Source organism: Trachurus trachurus (genome assembly GCF_905171665.1).
Source record: "Trachurus trachurus genome assembly, chromosome: 24".
NCBI classification, from domain to species: Eukaryota; Metazoa; Chordata; class Actinopteri; order Carangiformes; family Carangidae; genus Trachurus; species Trachurus trachurus.
Window position 1 is genome coordinate 21,403,007 of NC_139910.1, and position 13,648 is coordinate 21,416,654.

The 13,648-nt window shown below is 41.8% G+C and overlaps 1 protein-coding gene across 4 annotated transcripts in view; it reads right to left on the bottom strand.

Moving 5' to 3' along the window:
- Window positions 1-1,601: 1,601 nt before the first annotated feature.
- Window positions 1,602-13,648, bottom strand: part of LOC311007389 (uncharacterized protein) — a 29,026-nt gene continuing 16,979 nt past the window's right edge. For all 4 annotated transcript variants that reach the window (XM_084000543.1, XM_084000544.1, XM_084000541.1 and 1 more), the window contains exons 6-12: window positions 10,296-10,395; window positions 9,293-9,330; window positions 8,975-9,150; window positions 7,839-8,043; window positions 5,823-5,924; window positions 5,192-5,263; window positions 1,602-4,653 (exon numbers count right to left, since the gene is read on the bottom strand). In XM_084000543.1, the coding sequence (XP_083856669.1) occupies window positions 4,444-4,653; window positions 5,192-5,263; window positions 5,823-5,924; window positions 7,839-8,043; window positions 8,975-9,150; window positions 9,293-9,330; window positions 10,296-10,395 (903 nt within the window). In that variant the 3' untranslated portion in view covers window positions 1,602-4,443. The remainder of the gene's footprint in view (window positions 4,654-5,191; window positions 5,264-5,822; window positions 5,925-7,838; window positions 8,044-8,974; window positions 9,151-9,292; window positions 9,331-10,295; window positions 10,396-13,648) is intronic.

Genomic DNA, 13,648 nt, shown 5'->3' on the forward strand with positions numbered 1-13,648 from the left:
ACGGTGAAATGAGCCTCTACTGCCACCTGCTGTTGGTAGGAGGACAACACAAAAACACCGCCCTGTTTGGTTGTTATTTCCTTGTTACTGTAGTGTTATGCTAAATGGTGTAATAAAATACTGTACATTGAAGTATCAAATAGTAGCTATCACGCTTTAAAATGAAGCAGTTATACTTAACTTTTTGAGATGATGTCTCTGCAGTGCCAGTGAAATGTGTTGTGTAGTGTGTATTCATATTCATAAATAAATGTTTCCCAGATTAAACTAAATCAGTGAACAAACATCCTGTCAGACTAAACCTGCACATCTGTAAAAGGTCCTCACATTTGGTATCTGAAGATTAAGGGAAAAATGGTCGCTGTAAGGCTCAAGCATGCTAAAAGTTTGGTGATATCATTGGAGCTGACTGAGGTTCCTCTTCTTGAAAACCGTAGGGGGTTAGGGTAAGGTTAGGGTTGCATGTTCAAAAAGATCCCATAGGTGTCACCTTTTCTTCAGCCCTCATACAAATCACATCTCTGTTTCTCTGTTCAAATCAAAAGCCATCGTTCCGGATGCGGATGCTGTTGCTGCGGACAGCTGTGATTTGACTGACAAATATCCCACATGCAAACACAAGCAATTGATGTGACCATGAAGCATCAGCAGCAACTTGGGGTCAGTGAGGGCATTCTCAGGTCAATCTACAGGAGGCTACTAGATCAGTGTTTTTCAACCTTGGGGTCGGGACCCCACGTGGGGTCGCCTGGAATTCAAAAGGGGACACCTGAAATGCCTAGTAATTGATTTAAAAACATTTTTTTTAAACTAATTATTATTCTTTTTAAAATTATGATTAAAAACACCACACACAATCTTAAACAACTGTATTCTATACTTTCACTTTCTCGAATATAAATCAAGTTCAAACAAAATGCAGCATATAAAAATCACAAATTTGTCACGTGATCGTGGGGTCGCCAGGAATTTGTGATGTCAAAATGGGGTCATGAGTTGGGAACAACTGTGATAGATAGATAGATAGATAGATAGATAGATAGATAGATAGATAGATAGATAGATAGATAGATTCACAGAAGGTCACACTTTTTGCTCGCCAAAAACACACTTTTTTTAAAGGACAATCCAAATAAATACACAGGCCCGAAAATCCAGAACAATAAAACAGCTGTACTGTAAGTGCACGTTGGGGAGAATAGGCAACAGCTAAGGTCGCTGACAATAAATAGCTAGGCATCTAGGGAAGCACAACGTTAGAATAGAAAGTTGATCACGTTGAGTTTTTTAAAAAATGCTAACAAGCACTGGTCAATACTGAAGCTGTCTTAACACAGTCTGCATTACCAACATGCATCGAAGCAAAACATTTCATATCTGAAAATAAGCTGTATATTCAAGACACTGACAACAAGTCTCTTAGAAACTACAAAATACTAACAACAGAGAGCATTAAATAAAAAGAAATCTTATCTTTTAAGTTTGAATGTTTTATTTCAGTTAAATCAGTATTTTATTAAAGAAATAGAACTCAGCACTTCACTGAGTATACTAAATTATAGTATATTGTATGGTATATTGTAACAAGAATGAATCAGCAACACAGCATTTTGCCTCAGTTACATGTATTGTGTATAGTGATTTACAGAAAGAGAAAAGCAGAATCCAAATTTCCAGATTTTCTGCATTTGGCCACATGTTTCCACATGTTCTCATCATCAATCTCAACAACCCCGTCAGTGACTGTTTGAATGTTGTGTTTCTTGACCTTTGACCTCTCTGCAACAAGTTGATTGTGGAGGACCTCTAAGAAAGAACAGGGCTCAATGAGAGGTTTGTACAAAAACAAACCATCATGGCAGAGAGTGGCTCACAGTGTAATGTTTGCTCCTCTCTGACCTGGGACATCCACAGTGATGTTTCCTCCTCCTCCAGCTCACCTAGTTCAGTTTACAGCTGAAATTTTATTGTCAACATTTTGTCATGATTTTCTATAGATTTCAATGTGGCTGCAGCAGAAAAGCACAATGTTTTTTTTGTTTGTTTTGGATTTTGTTTTGAACAAAGTGTGTTAGCATTTGAAAATTGTGCTGCAAAAGTGTAGTGTTTTGCAGGTGGTGGACTAGTAACTGAGAAAAGAGTTCATGAATTTTGGTGACTGAGGTCACTGAATGCATTTTGTGTGAAAGCTATGAAAAGTGATTCACAGTTTGCTCCACACAGACTTGTGTTTTGACCAATGCTTGATAGCAATTAAAAAAACCTGTAATTACAATCAGCAGCTGGTTAGCTTAGCTTAGCACAAAGAATGGAAATATGGGGAAACAAGCACTTTCCCAAAAATGCTGTTCCTTTAAGAAGGTTCTGAATTTACAATCAGTCTCTTTCTCCATCTACTGTCACTGCAAACGTCTGCTGTTACATGTTTATTGTTCATCAAGAACCTGTTACATTACAAGACAGTTTTTTCTCACCAGCGTTTACACGACTGTTTAAATGTGTATCACTGCAGATCATCGGTCTTTTCTGTGCTCGATAATTCGTTGCCCACAATGTCAACGACCTGCCTGTAGTTTGACGTTCACTCATACTGTAACACATGCTTGAGGACAAGACAACGTAACAGGCCAGAATTCAAAATCTCACAGTATCCCATTCACTAAAAAACAAAACAAAACATAATGTAATGTTATAAATAAAACTGAATGAACTACAATAAAGCCCAAACTTTGAGAGAATAATAATAAACATGCACCCACGTAAGACTAAGCACAGGAACCCGCAGTTAAGACTGGGAGCAAAATCGTAACAATAATAAGTAGAGACATATTTTCAGTTGTCTGACTTGGCTTTGTAATGTCAAGGCACTGTATAGCTTAAATAAGATTGTTCATGGCTGTGAGTGTTCCACATGGTTCTAAAATAATGTTACAATAAAAAACTACGTCTAACATAATAAATCTTACTGTACACTGTGAACAATCCCAACAAAGTGTGAAAGGGGTAAAAAGTGTTTGGCCACAAAAGTACTACGGACGCCATATAGGCTGCAAATATGTTACATATGAAACAATGCCCTCCATAACAAACAGTAACTACTACAGATGTATGACTTAGCTCCACCTAATTGCCAGTTATTGCCAGATTATCGTGGAGCAAACACAACAGCATCAATGACCAACATACAGTATCTAACCTCTGGGGCTTTGAGTGCAGCTGGTTAAACCAAGATAAAGAGGAGATAAGACACTATTTTTCCCCCGCTTCGAAACAAACCTAAAATCTTGTTATGAGTAAAGACACACTCAACTGTATAGTCTCTAACAGTGTAAATGTAATTAAGTGCTGATTGTTTCTTTTTCTTTTTTTTTAAAGAAATTGGCAATGTACTAAAATTCAGCTCTGCTAAGGAATGCATACAATGTGAGTCTGATTCAACAAAGATGCATCTAAGTGAAGTTTGAATCTAGCAGATCTGGTAACAAGGCAATTATTGAAAGATAAAAATCATATTTTCATGGCATTAAAGTATCTTTAAAATTTGGATTGCAAATTACAGCAGCATAATTGCTTGTTTAAAAAAATGAGACACTGACAGTGTCCTTTTTTGATATTACCACATGGGGGGGCCATAAACAGACTTTTTCATTTTCTTGACACAGTGGCTTTCCAATGCAGTGATATTATACAGTATATTTTTAAATATTATGAACAAATACCATGAAGAAACTATACTGGGTCCAATAACTTTTGCATTGTGTGTAACGGTTCCTGCCATAAATACTCACTACAGCACCAACATCTGAGCTGAATGTTCTCTACAGCTTATATCTGATTAAAAAACTGGAATGTACAACTGTTTTAGGAAATAATTGTGCGTTTTCTCTCAGATAAAGAATATATTTGTCATATGTTGAAGAAGATTCTCTCAATCTTAGAGCCATGGACTGGTGAGTAAATCTAAATTCATGGGATTTGTTCACAATAATTAAAATAGGCAATATTCATATCCTTTATCTTGTAGCATTGGGATACACAGTTAATGTTTTCTGAAATTGAATTGACGATACCTTGTACAGCAGACTTTTAGTCATAGAAGAAGAAGCACAAGTGGAACTTGCAATATCAATGATATTGTGCATGCTGCCTCGTGGATTAATGGAGGTGAGACACTGTTAATGTTAAAAGCTCCACGTGTGTTTCTCCTGCTAATATTTAAAATGTGGGCTGTGAAAGGCCTGTTGAGAGGCCGAGGACACACAAGGAGGATATGATTCATCAGTGACTTGGCCACACATTGTAATGGGATGATGTGTTTACCAATATGAGGATTAATGTCCGTGAAGAAATCCTTGAGGACGTCCAAAGTGTTCTCCAGAGAAACGACAAAGAATGGAAGCGGTTGTTGTGAGTCCGGATGTTCTCTCATTTTCTCCTCAGGCTTCAAGTCTCAGAGTCCACCATGGATGAAATGATGCCCACCAAACTATCAAGTCCACAAAGGTAGCCATCTTCTCTGTTGCCCTCCACCCAGGATGCTCGGTGCGTTAGCTCCTCCCCTTCAGGAAGAGGCGTGGTTTTCCCAAAGTCAATCATCCAGACTTTGGCCCGTCCCTTACTGTCGTGAACGAATAACAAGGAGCTGCCAATCACCTGCAGAGACAGAGAGACATGAGGCGGTGAGTAGAGGGACAGGAAATAATCATTACTGTAACAGACTTTTTTTTAACTTCACATAACATGTTGATGTGAGTCTTTTAAAATCATTTTGCTTCCTGTTTTGTGACATCAACTTTGTCATCTCTGTGTTTGTGTATTTGTATACTAAGTGTGAAACTTTGTGCACATTTGGTCATGGCTCTTGTTGTCCATTTTCCATGACGACATCCGCTGTGTATACATACCGCAGGGAGTTTAAAATGAGCCCATGCCCATTTTCTGTTAATATATTTTCACCACAGTGTGACAAATAACAAGTGCAGAAAAAAAACATCTGTTAAAACCCCCAAAGTGACTTTCTTTCACAGCATCACATTTTCACACACTTATCTTTTTGTTTCTCATAGTTCATGGTATGAACGTGAGGTTTTGTTTAATGAGATAAGATCAGGCTCATGTTAAATGTATATTTAATGTCTGGGAGTGGCACCAAGCAGTGCGACACTGTTTCCATCATTGGACGCGTCTTTACCTCGTGGGTTTTGAAGAACGGGGAGATCTCCAGAGTTCCACTGATTTCCATCAGCCTGGTTAGATAACTGTTCTGGAAAAATAAAAACACACACAAGACTTAGGTTTATTTTGCTCTCCAACTTCTGCCCACTTCTGCTGGAGGCAGTTTTGTGTGGCTTTATGGGAGCTGGGGTGCAGAATGGATCAACTGGAAACTGAAACTAAAAGATAAAAAAAAAATAAAAAGATACAACACACTCATGAGTGGTTTCAAATACTGACATTGTGCGTCTCTGTGTGCATGTGTGAGTGTGTGTGTGCGGAGGGAGTTCCCAAGGACTTCCTATTTCTACTGGCACTACATCAATGTACACATACATGTTTGTGTGTGTGTGTGCGTGTGTCTGCAAATGTGTGTGTTTCCCATGACGTTGTTAAAACAGAATTCCATTCCTCTTCTGTCCCATACAGCAGCCAAGGCCACTGAGACACACACACACACACACACGGTCAGCTACTCACTCACACACACACACACACACACACACACACACACACACACACACACACACACACACACACACACACACACACACACACACACACACACACACACACACACACACACGGTCAGCTACTCACACACTTACCAGTATGTCCTTATTTCCTTTGACAAAGTCCTGAAAGGCTGAGTTGACTTGTTCTCTCGTCTTTGTCTTCTTAAAATCTCTGTTCACCGTCCCGTCCTCCTTCTACATAGGAGAGTAGAGTTGAGTAGAGAAGAGTAGAGGAGAGTAGAGGAGAGGAGAGGAGAGGAGAGGAGAGGAGAGGAGAGGAGAGGAGAGGAGAGGAGAGTAGAGGAGAGGAGAGTAGAGTAGAGTAGAGTAGAGTAGAGTAGAGTAGAGTAGAGTAGAGGAGAGGAGAGGAGAGGAGAGGAGAGGAGAGGAGAGGAGAGGAGAGGAGAGGAGAGGAGAGGAGAGGAGAGTAGAGTAGAGGAGGGGAGGGGAGAGGAGAGGAGAGGGGAGTAGAGGAGAGGAGAGGAGAGGAGAGGAGAGGAGAGGAGAGGAGAGGAGAGGAGAGGAGAGGAGAGGAGAGGAGAGGAGAGGAGAGGAGAGGAGAGGAGAGGAGGAGGAGAGGAGAGGAGAAGAGGAGGATCAGTGTGAGAAGCAAGTTCAACATGATGTTTATTTCCTCTGGTTGTGTGACAGTAAGTCCCTGTATGGAGCATTATGGTGTAAATATAATGACTTTCTAAATCCCAGAGTACAACCTCCAGGCTTGTTTTACAGGTGGGGCTGAGTGAGAGGACGGGAAGTGAGGAAGGAGAAGGGGCAGACGAGAGAACAGACAAGAAAAGCAGAACAAACAATGAGGGGAGGGAAGGAAACAGGGAAATGTATTTTTAGAGATTTGGCTTTAAAGCAGGGAAAGGTCTGTGACTCAGTTCTACTCACCATGTCATTTCTGTCATTTTTATGTGGCAGGTAAGTACAGTAAGGATGACTGTCATTACTGATCCATCCACTTTTGAATGAATTCATTATGATTTCATCTATGTTTTTTAAAAACTTAAGTTGTTCTGTTCATCAAATAGATGGCAAAGAAAACCAATATTTACATTTTTAAAGCCAGTACCAGTGTATTTTTTGTCACTTACAGTATGTTTCCAAACTGTTGCTGATGAATTTTCTGGTTTCAACTTTTACAGCCACGTCTTTTGTAAACGGCCTCGGTGGCACCATGAGAGCTACTGTATAGAACTGAGTCCTGAAGTCTCACAAAAAAGGAATAATCAAGCAAAGTAGCAGAGAAAAGCATATTGACCTCTTCACCTGTGGTGGAGGTAAAGTGAAAGCACCAGTAGCTGCAGTCGCTCTAACAGAAGTAGAAGAGAGACTTCTGGCAGTTGCAGTAGCAGAATTAGAGAAGTATTAGTAATATCAGTGCAGTTTGGTTGGAGCAGTATTACAGAAAGTTTCCATCAGCAACAGCAGCAGTTGTCACCGAGCAGTCGGCTCAGACTGAAGTGAATGAGCTCTTCATGTTCTGCTGGCTGCCTGGCAACAAGGTAGGCCTACTGTCTGGAGTCAGAAGTATTTTTCCCTTTATGGTGAACACAGCTCGCTCTTACTCTTACACACACACACACACACCACACAACACACAAAATCATACCTGATTGCAGCTTGTACTTTCACATACATTATATCAAACACAATCTATAGCCTATATTCATATATGCACACACACAGACACACAAAAACAGAGAGAACCACATGAACGCACATACGCACACACTCTTTTTGTGGGGATAGCCCTTAATGTCATGGCAACAGACCACCAGGAGACCATGAATGTCCTTATATAGCCACGGCCCTCAAATAAAGACATGCCGTGTGTGTGTGTGTGTGTGTGTGTGTGTGTGTGTGTGTGTGCAGTGTCAGTGGCAGATGCTGAGGCCTATAGAGCTGCCACAGACATCAGGCCTCATGTATGACAAAGGAACTCACAAACATACTTCAGAGGAAGTTACTGGTCAAAACAGGAAGTGAGATCATGGCCGTGAAGGACACACGCCCCCCCCCCCACCACACACACACACACACACACACACACACAATACTGGAAGAAAGAAGGGAAGGAAGGCCACACACAGTGAGTCGTACCTTGACTCCCTCTATCCTAAACCCCAGGGTGGCTGTAGAGCTGATGGTCTCTCTCCACTGCATGTATCTGGGCTTGGTCACTGCTTTCTGCTCGTTCTCCTCTGCTGTCGGCGCATTGGGATCCACCTCGATCATCTTCTGATACATGTCGGGCCTCGGTGACGGCTTCTTCCGGGCCTTGGTCAGCTCCTCCTCCAGGTAAGTCCTGAGGCGAGGTGGGAGGAGACGGAGACGTGAGATGATCAGTGGGACACAGTGGTTACTGTAATACTTCAGATGATCTGGAAATGTCCCAGAATCATTAAAGGATTATTACCATTTTTTACAATCTGGACCTTATTTCTAACATAAAATACGATCATTTAGTCACCCAGATAACTTTGGTGTCATTACAAGTCGTTCCGACGAAATTAGATAACACATTATCCGCCACGAAACTCGTTCATTTCACCAATATTTTGTTATGATACGCTAGTGCTATTCCCCTCTGAGTCTGGGGTTAGCTGTTATCAACATCCGGGGTCTGTAGGTTGACCTACTGACCTGGATGATGTCATCTCTACGAGCGCTGCCCGGCTCATTCTGATAATAATCATTCCGCTTCGGCATTCAGGTCCATTTTTAGCGCAACTAGCCGGAGCTTTAGTGAATCCAGGCTGCAGAGAGGAAGCCTGTGGAAGCTGAACTTCATCCAGCTGCTCATTTTGTTCTGACAAGTCGGAAACACGCTGAAACAAACTATAGTATTAGCGGCCAAGCCACGCAGCGGTCAGAGATAATATCATCCAGGTCAGAGGTTAGTAGGTCAACCTACAGACCCCTGATGTTCATAACATCTCACCCCGGACTCAGAGGGGAATAGCACTATCATATTATAACTAAATATTGGTGAAATTAACCAGTTTTGTGGCAGATAATGTGTTATTTAGAGGCTGCATTGCGTGCCCCGTGTACTCGCATTATACAGATTATACGCGGCTCTCGGCTGGATCTAATTTCGTCAGAACGTCTTGTAATGACACCAAAGTTATCTGGGTGAGTAAATGGTCGTATCTAATGCTAGAAATAAGGTCCAGATTGTAAAAAACGGTAATTATCCTTTAATGTGACATGATATAATGTGCCGGTTCTCTCACCTTACTCCCATCTTACAGTCCATCACACATGGAAAGTCGAACTCAGCGAGCAGATCCTCCATCTGGTTGTATTTCTGGCCGTCCTTCTCGACGTCTCCATGGTAACCGGGGACGTAGGGGCGCAGCACGTCCTTCATCAGGAGGGACAAGCAGCGCTGCTCGCAGTCACAGTGTTTCTAAACAATATCATCATCAGGTTACCATCACTCGGTGCCCTCGGCTGCACTGATTCACCATCACTAAGGTGTTCGAATGTAAACTGAGCAGTTTCCTGTGTAATGACAGAGAAGGTGTGACTGACATGAAAGTGTGTCTTACTTTTAAAATGCGGCCGTTGGCTCCCGCCTTGAAGCTCCCTGTAAAAAGACAGACTTTTACTGTGAAGGAGCTGCAGGCTCTTATTTTTATTTAGCTGAGACTATCCACAGGAGTCATGGCCTGATGTTTCCCCATCCTGTTGTTACCCACCCACACACACACACACTTCCCTCCAGGGCCATGACCTCTAAGCCTCGAAGAATTAGCAACGGCAATGACCGACTAATGTGCAGATTCAAAAAGTGGCTCCTGAGGATACTATAAAGGTCATAAGAACCTAAAAACATTATGGAAACAAATGAAATCCACTCTAATCTGTATTGAACATTAAAAACCTGGGTGATCAGGCTTTTAGACAACACACTGGTCCCATATGAACAATCCCCTCAAACAATTGGTCACCAGAGTTGGGCATGTTACTCTAATTAGTTACTTTCCCCCAAAAGTAACTGAGTTAGTAACTGAATTACTACTAATTACGAGGTAAAGTAACTATTGCGTTACTTTTTTATAAAATGCTCAAATGTGTCAAATTACTTGGACTCGCCCCACTAACCTCCTGTTTATCTGGAACTAACCAACTCACTCAGTATTCCTCCACACAGGCAGGCTGCGTAGCGGAGGAATACTGAGTGAGTTGGTTAGTTCCAGATAAACGACTTTTTTCCGACTAGTTGATGGACTGAAAAAAGGGGGTTGGCTATGTAACGTACACTTCAACGGGTGTATTATTTTATGACGGGACTTCTTGAGTCAAGTAACGGGGCATTTTATTGTCAGTAACAGTAACAACAGTGTTATAACGGGGGAAACAGTAACTTTTTTGATAACTCATTACTGAAAAAAGTAGCGCCGTCAGGTCACACATATTGAACTCCTTCATGGTGAGTCAGGGTTGGTCTGTCTGCCCCATGTTTCATCCTCCAACCTCAACAGGAAGCCAATAATTTTTTTATTATTCCCATCTCAACCATATCATTTGTGTGTTTGTGCATCCACACACCTGCGTGCCCAGCCAGTTGTATCCAGGGATATTTCTTCTTGAAGGACATCACGAACGGAGACCAGTGGACCATGTTTTTGATCTTCTTCCATGACTTGTGCTTCGAAGAAAAACAAAACGCAACATGAGTGGGAGAGAGCGAGCGTAACACTGACAGACTGGTTTAACAGTAAATGTCAGGGTGACACTAATATATGTACTTTTGGTTATGTAAAGAATGTGAGCACACGGGTATGAAGATGAGACATTTGATGACATGAGGCTCAGTCTACTACTGTTATAGACCAGTCAACTACGAGCTGGATCTGTCAGACGGCCGCACACGCAGCTTTAATTCACCAGCAGCAGTATTTGAAGTTCCCCTCTGAAGTGGCTGTCTGATCCAGTGCAGACTCACATGGTGGGACATCCCTGAACCTGGAGGGAGGGGGGTGGGGGGGGTCTTCACTCTCCCTGCCTCTGCCTCCTTCTCCCACTCTCTCCTTCCCTCTCTCTTTTTTTTGTCTTTGGCTATTTAAGAACCTTTTAACTCATCTCTGGAGGATCAAGCTGGGGTTTCCCCTGGTAACACACACACACACACACACACACACACACACACACACACACACACACACACACACACACACACACACACACACACACACACACACACACAGTGTTTCTCCAAGGGCTCTCCCTGTCCCTGGCAAGGACACACTGAACTGCGGGACTCCTGCCACACACACAAACAAACACACTCCCTCATTCACAAACAGAGCCACACACTGCCTCGGAGTTGTTTCTACATCATTAGGTTTTCTCTCAGTGGCCACAAACTGATCCAAGGCCAATTCTAGCTCACTTTTTTTATCAAGAAAAGTTATATTAATATTTAACTCTAGAAGAACTGCAGCTGGATAAACATGTGTTAAACGTCGAGGTGCTGCGTGTTCTCTGAATGACAATAACTGTCGTGGTTAGTGGATAAGATAAAGACAAGTTAGGCAACAATATCTGAAGAAGAAGCAGGGCGACACATTGGCATGAGGACAAACACGAAAAAATATATTCTTCTTATCTTTCAGAGCGCTGATAAGCAAAAAAAAAAAAAAAAAAAAAAAAAACGGAACAAAAAAACTTTTACTGAGAAAGACATTCAAACCCCAAACACCATTTTTTTTATGCCTGCAGCATTACACCAGATGGAAAAATTCCAGATGTCTTCTTCTGTGGGTTTAAACAATGCTCAGCTGTGCAGCATTGTAACAGAGTTACAACAGAGTGACCAGTGGATTCGGCAGCACTGTAAAATATGAATAAGAGCTGTCGCTAAAAACACATCAGGATGCTTTGTATGACCTTTGTGATGAGGTTTGAGGTTAAACTCAAATTCACACCTTAAAGAATTACATCTGGTCCCTTAGTGGATGTTTTGTGATACTGTTTCAAACCTTTTCACAGACACGACTAACAAATCAAATTTCTCCTGTTTAACATGTGATCTCACTCACACACTGAAGATTTCCTTTGGTCTGCAAATACCAGGAGAAATAATATTGTGTCTCCAAATAACTGGAGAAAGGATAAGAGAGAGGAGAGGAGAGGAGGAGAGGAGGAGAGGAGGAGAGGAAGGATAAGATAAGAGAAGAAGACGACCATAGAAGGAGATATATAACCCATGTCACATAATCTGGACCTGATGAAACTTCATCAGCTGATAGCATGACTATCTATGGTTAGACACACACACACGTACACATACACATACACACTTTCTCACCCCTCTCTCTCTCTCTCTCTCTCTGTCTGAGGAAGTGAAGGTCACATGAGGGTTTTTCTCTGCCCCAGTGAAGGAGAGAGAAGACGCACACCAACAGATCACATGGTGGAAACTTGACTTTGCGGTGGATCAACTGAAGCGGGTCCGGTCCCAGAGAGATGGACCTCTGGGTCTCGACCCCTCAGACGCCGTTAGGTTTATAAGGATTTGCTTTGGTTAGCGAGTTTCAGTAGAAACTTGGCACGTTAACGGCTTAGGTATGAATCCTTTGATGATTCTGTAACTTTTAGTGCTTCAGCTTTCATAACAGAACGGTTTCTTAGCAATTTCCAGAAAACAAAGTAACAACCAGGGGCCAGATAAACAAAACCTTCTTAAGTGTCATTTTTTTCTTAACTTCAGTCTTAAGAAGAAAAAAGAGAAGAAGTCATATTCTCCAAAAAAAGTTCTTAAGTATTTTCTCAACTCTTTCTTAAGAGAAAACATAAGAATAAATGGTATTCTTGAAATCAAAGTTCTCAAATTTGTTCTTTACTTTTTTTCTTTACAACCTTGACCTGTCTTAAAATGGCACGTGCAATGCAATACAGTGACGTATTTTAAGAAGTTCTTAAGTAGGAAAAATAAGAAATTCGTAAGAAATTACTGTTCTTAATCTTAAGAAAACATTGAGGAATTGCACTTAAGAACTTTCTAATGAACTTCTTAATTTTAAGACATTTCTTAAGATCTTTCTTAAGAACATATTGGTGAATCTGGCCCCAGGTCTGAAGGAAAAAAGCAGCAGCAGCTTCACAGGATCCTACAGGTGTCAATGCGTAGGCAGAAGTAGGAATACAGAGTGTGTCAGCGTTCTCTGACTTCATACAGTTTGAAATGAAACAGAAACGGCTAAAAAGCAACAAGCAAAGTGCATCACTGATTAGGCTTGGTCGACCACCGGAGAGAAGACTCAGTTCAACCCAGTGGTAATTCCCCTTCTCATTTTTTCCACCATCTTTAGTCAGTTAAGCGAGAGCAGGAGTATCAGGCTGCAGCTTGGTGAGGAGCCAGGGTCTGTGCTTTCTCTGTCAACTCACTGTCATCCATCTACCATGCTGCCCACTTATAGCTGGTGTGTGCATGTGTGTGTGTGTGTGTGAGAGAGAGAGCTGTGGAGGGCAAAAAGAGAGAAAGTAAGAGAAAGTCTGGACTTCATCAAGTGTGAGAAATAACAGACGTCGTGTCAAGAGTGTAGATTTAGGAGCTAGAAACATTAAAATGCAATCAGAGGAGGACAGAAGAGGACAGGATTATGTGTGCAACCATAGTCACAGTGATGATACTACTGTAGTATTATTATAGCTCAATAAAATCCAAATGCTAGAGTAGAGCTGTCAAACACGACTAAACAAAGATTAAATCATGGTATAAAAAGCGTTGTGTGTTGTGCCAGCGACTGCAGGCTGGTGGAGATAAAAAAGCGAGACCTTCATCAGCGGAGGTGATGGTACCTGGCGGCGGCGGGCGGTGGCGCGGCGGTGGATGATGGTAATGATGCAGATGGCTCCGACCGACACGACAACGCTCCACACTGAACACAGCCACGACA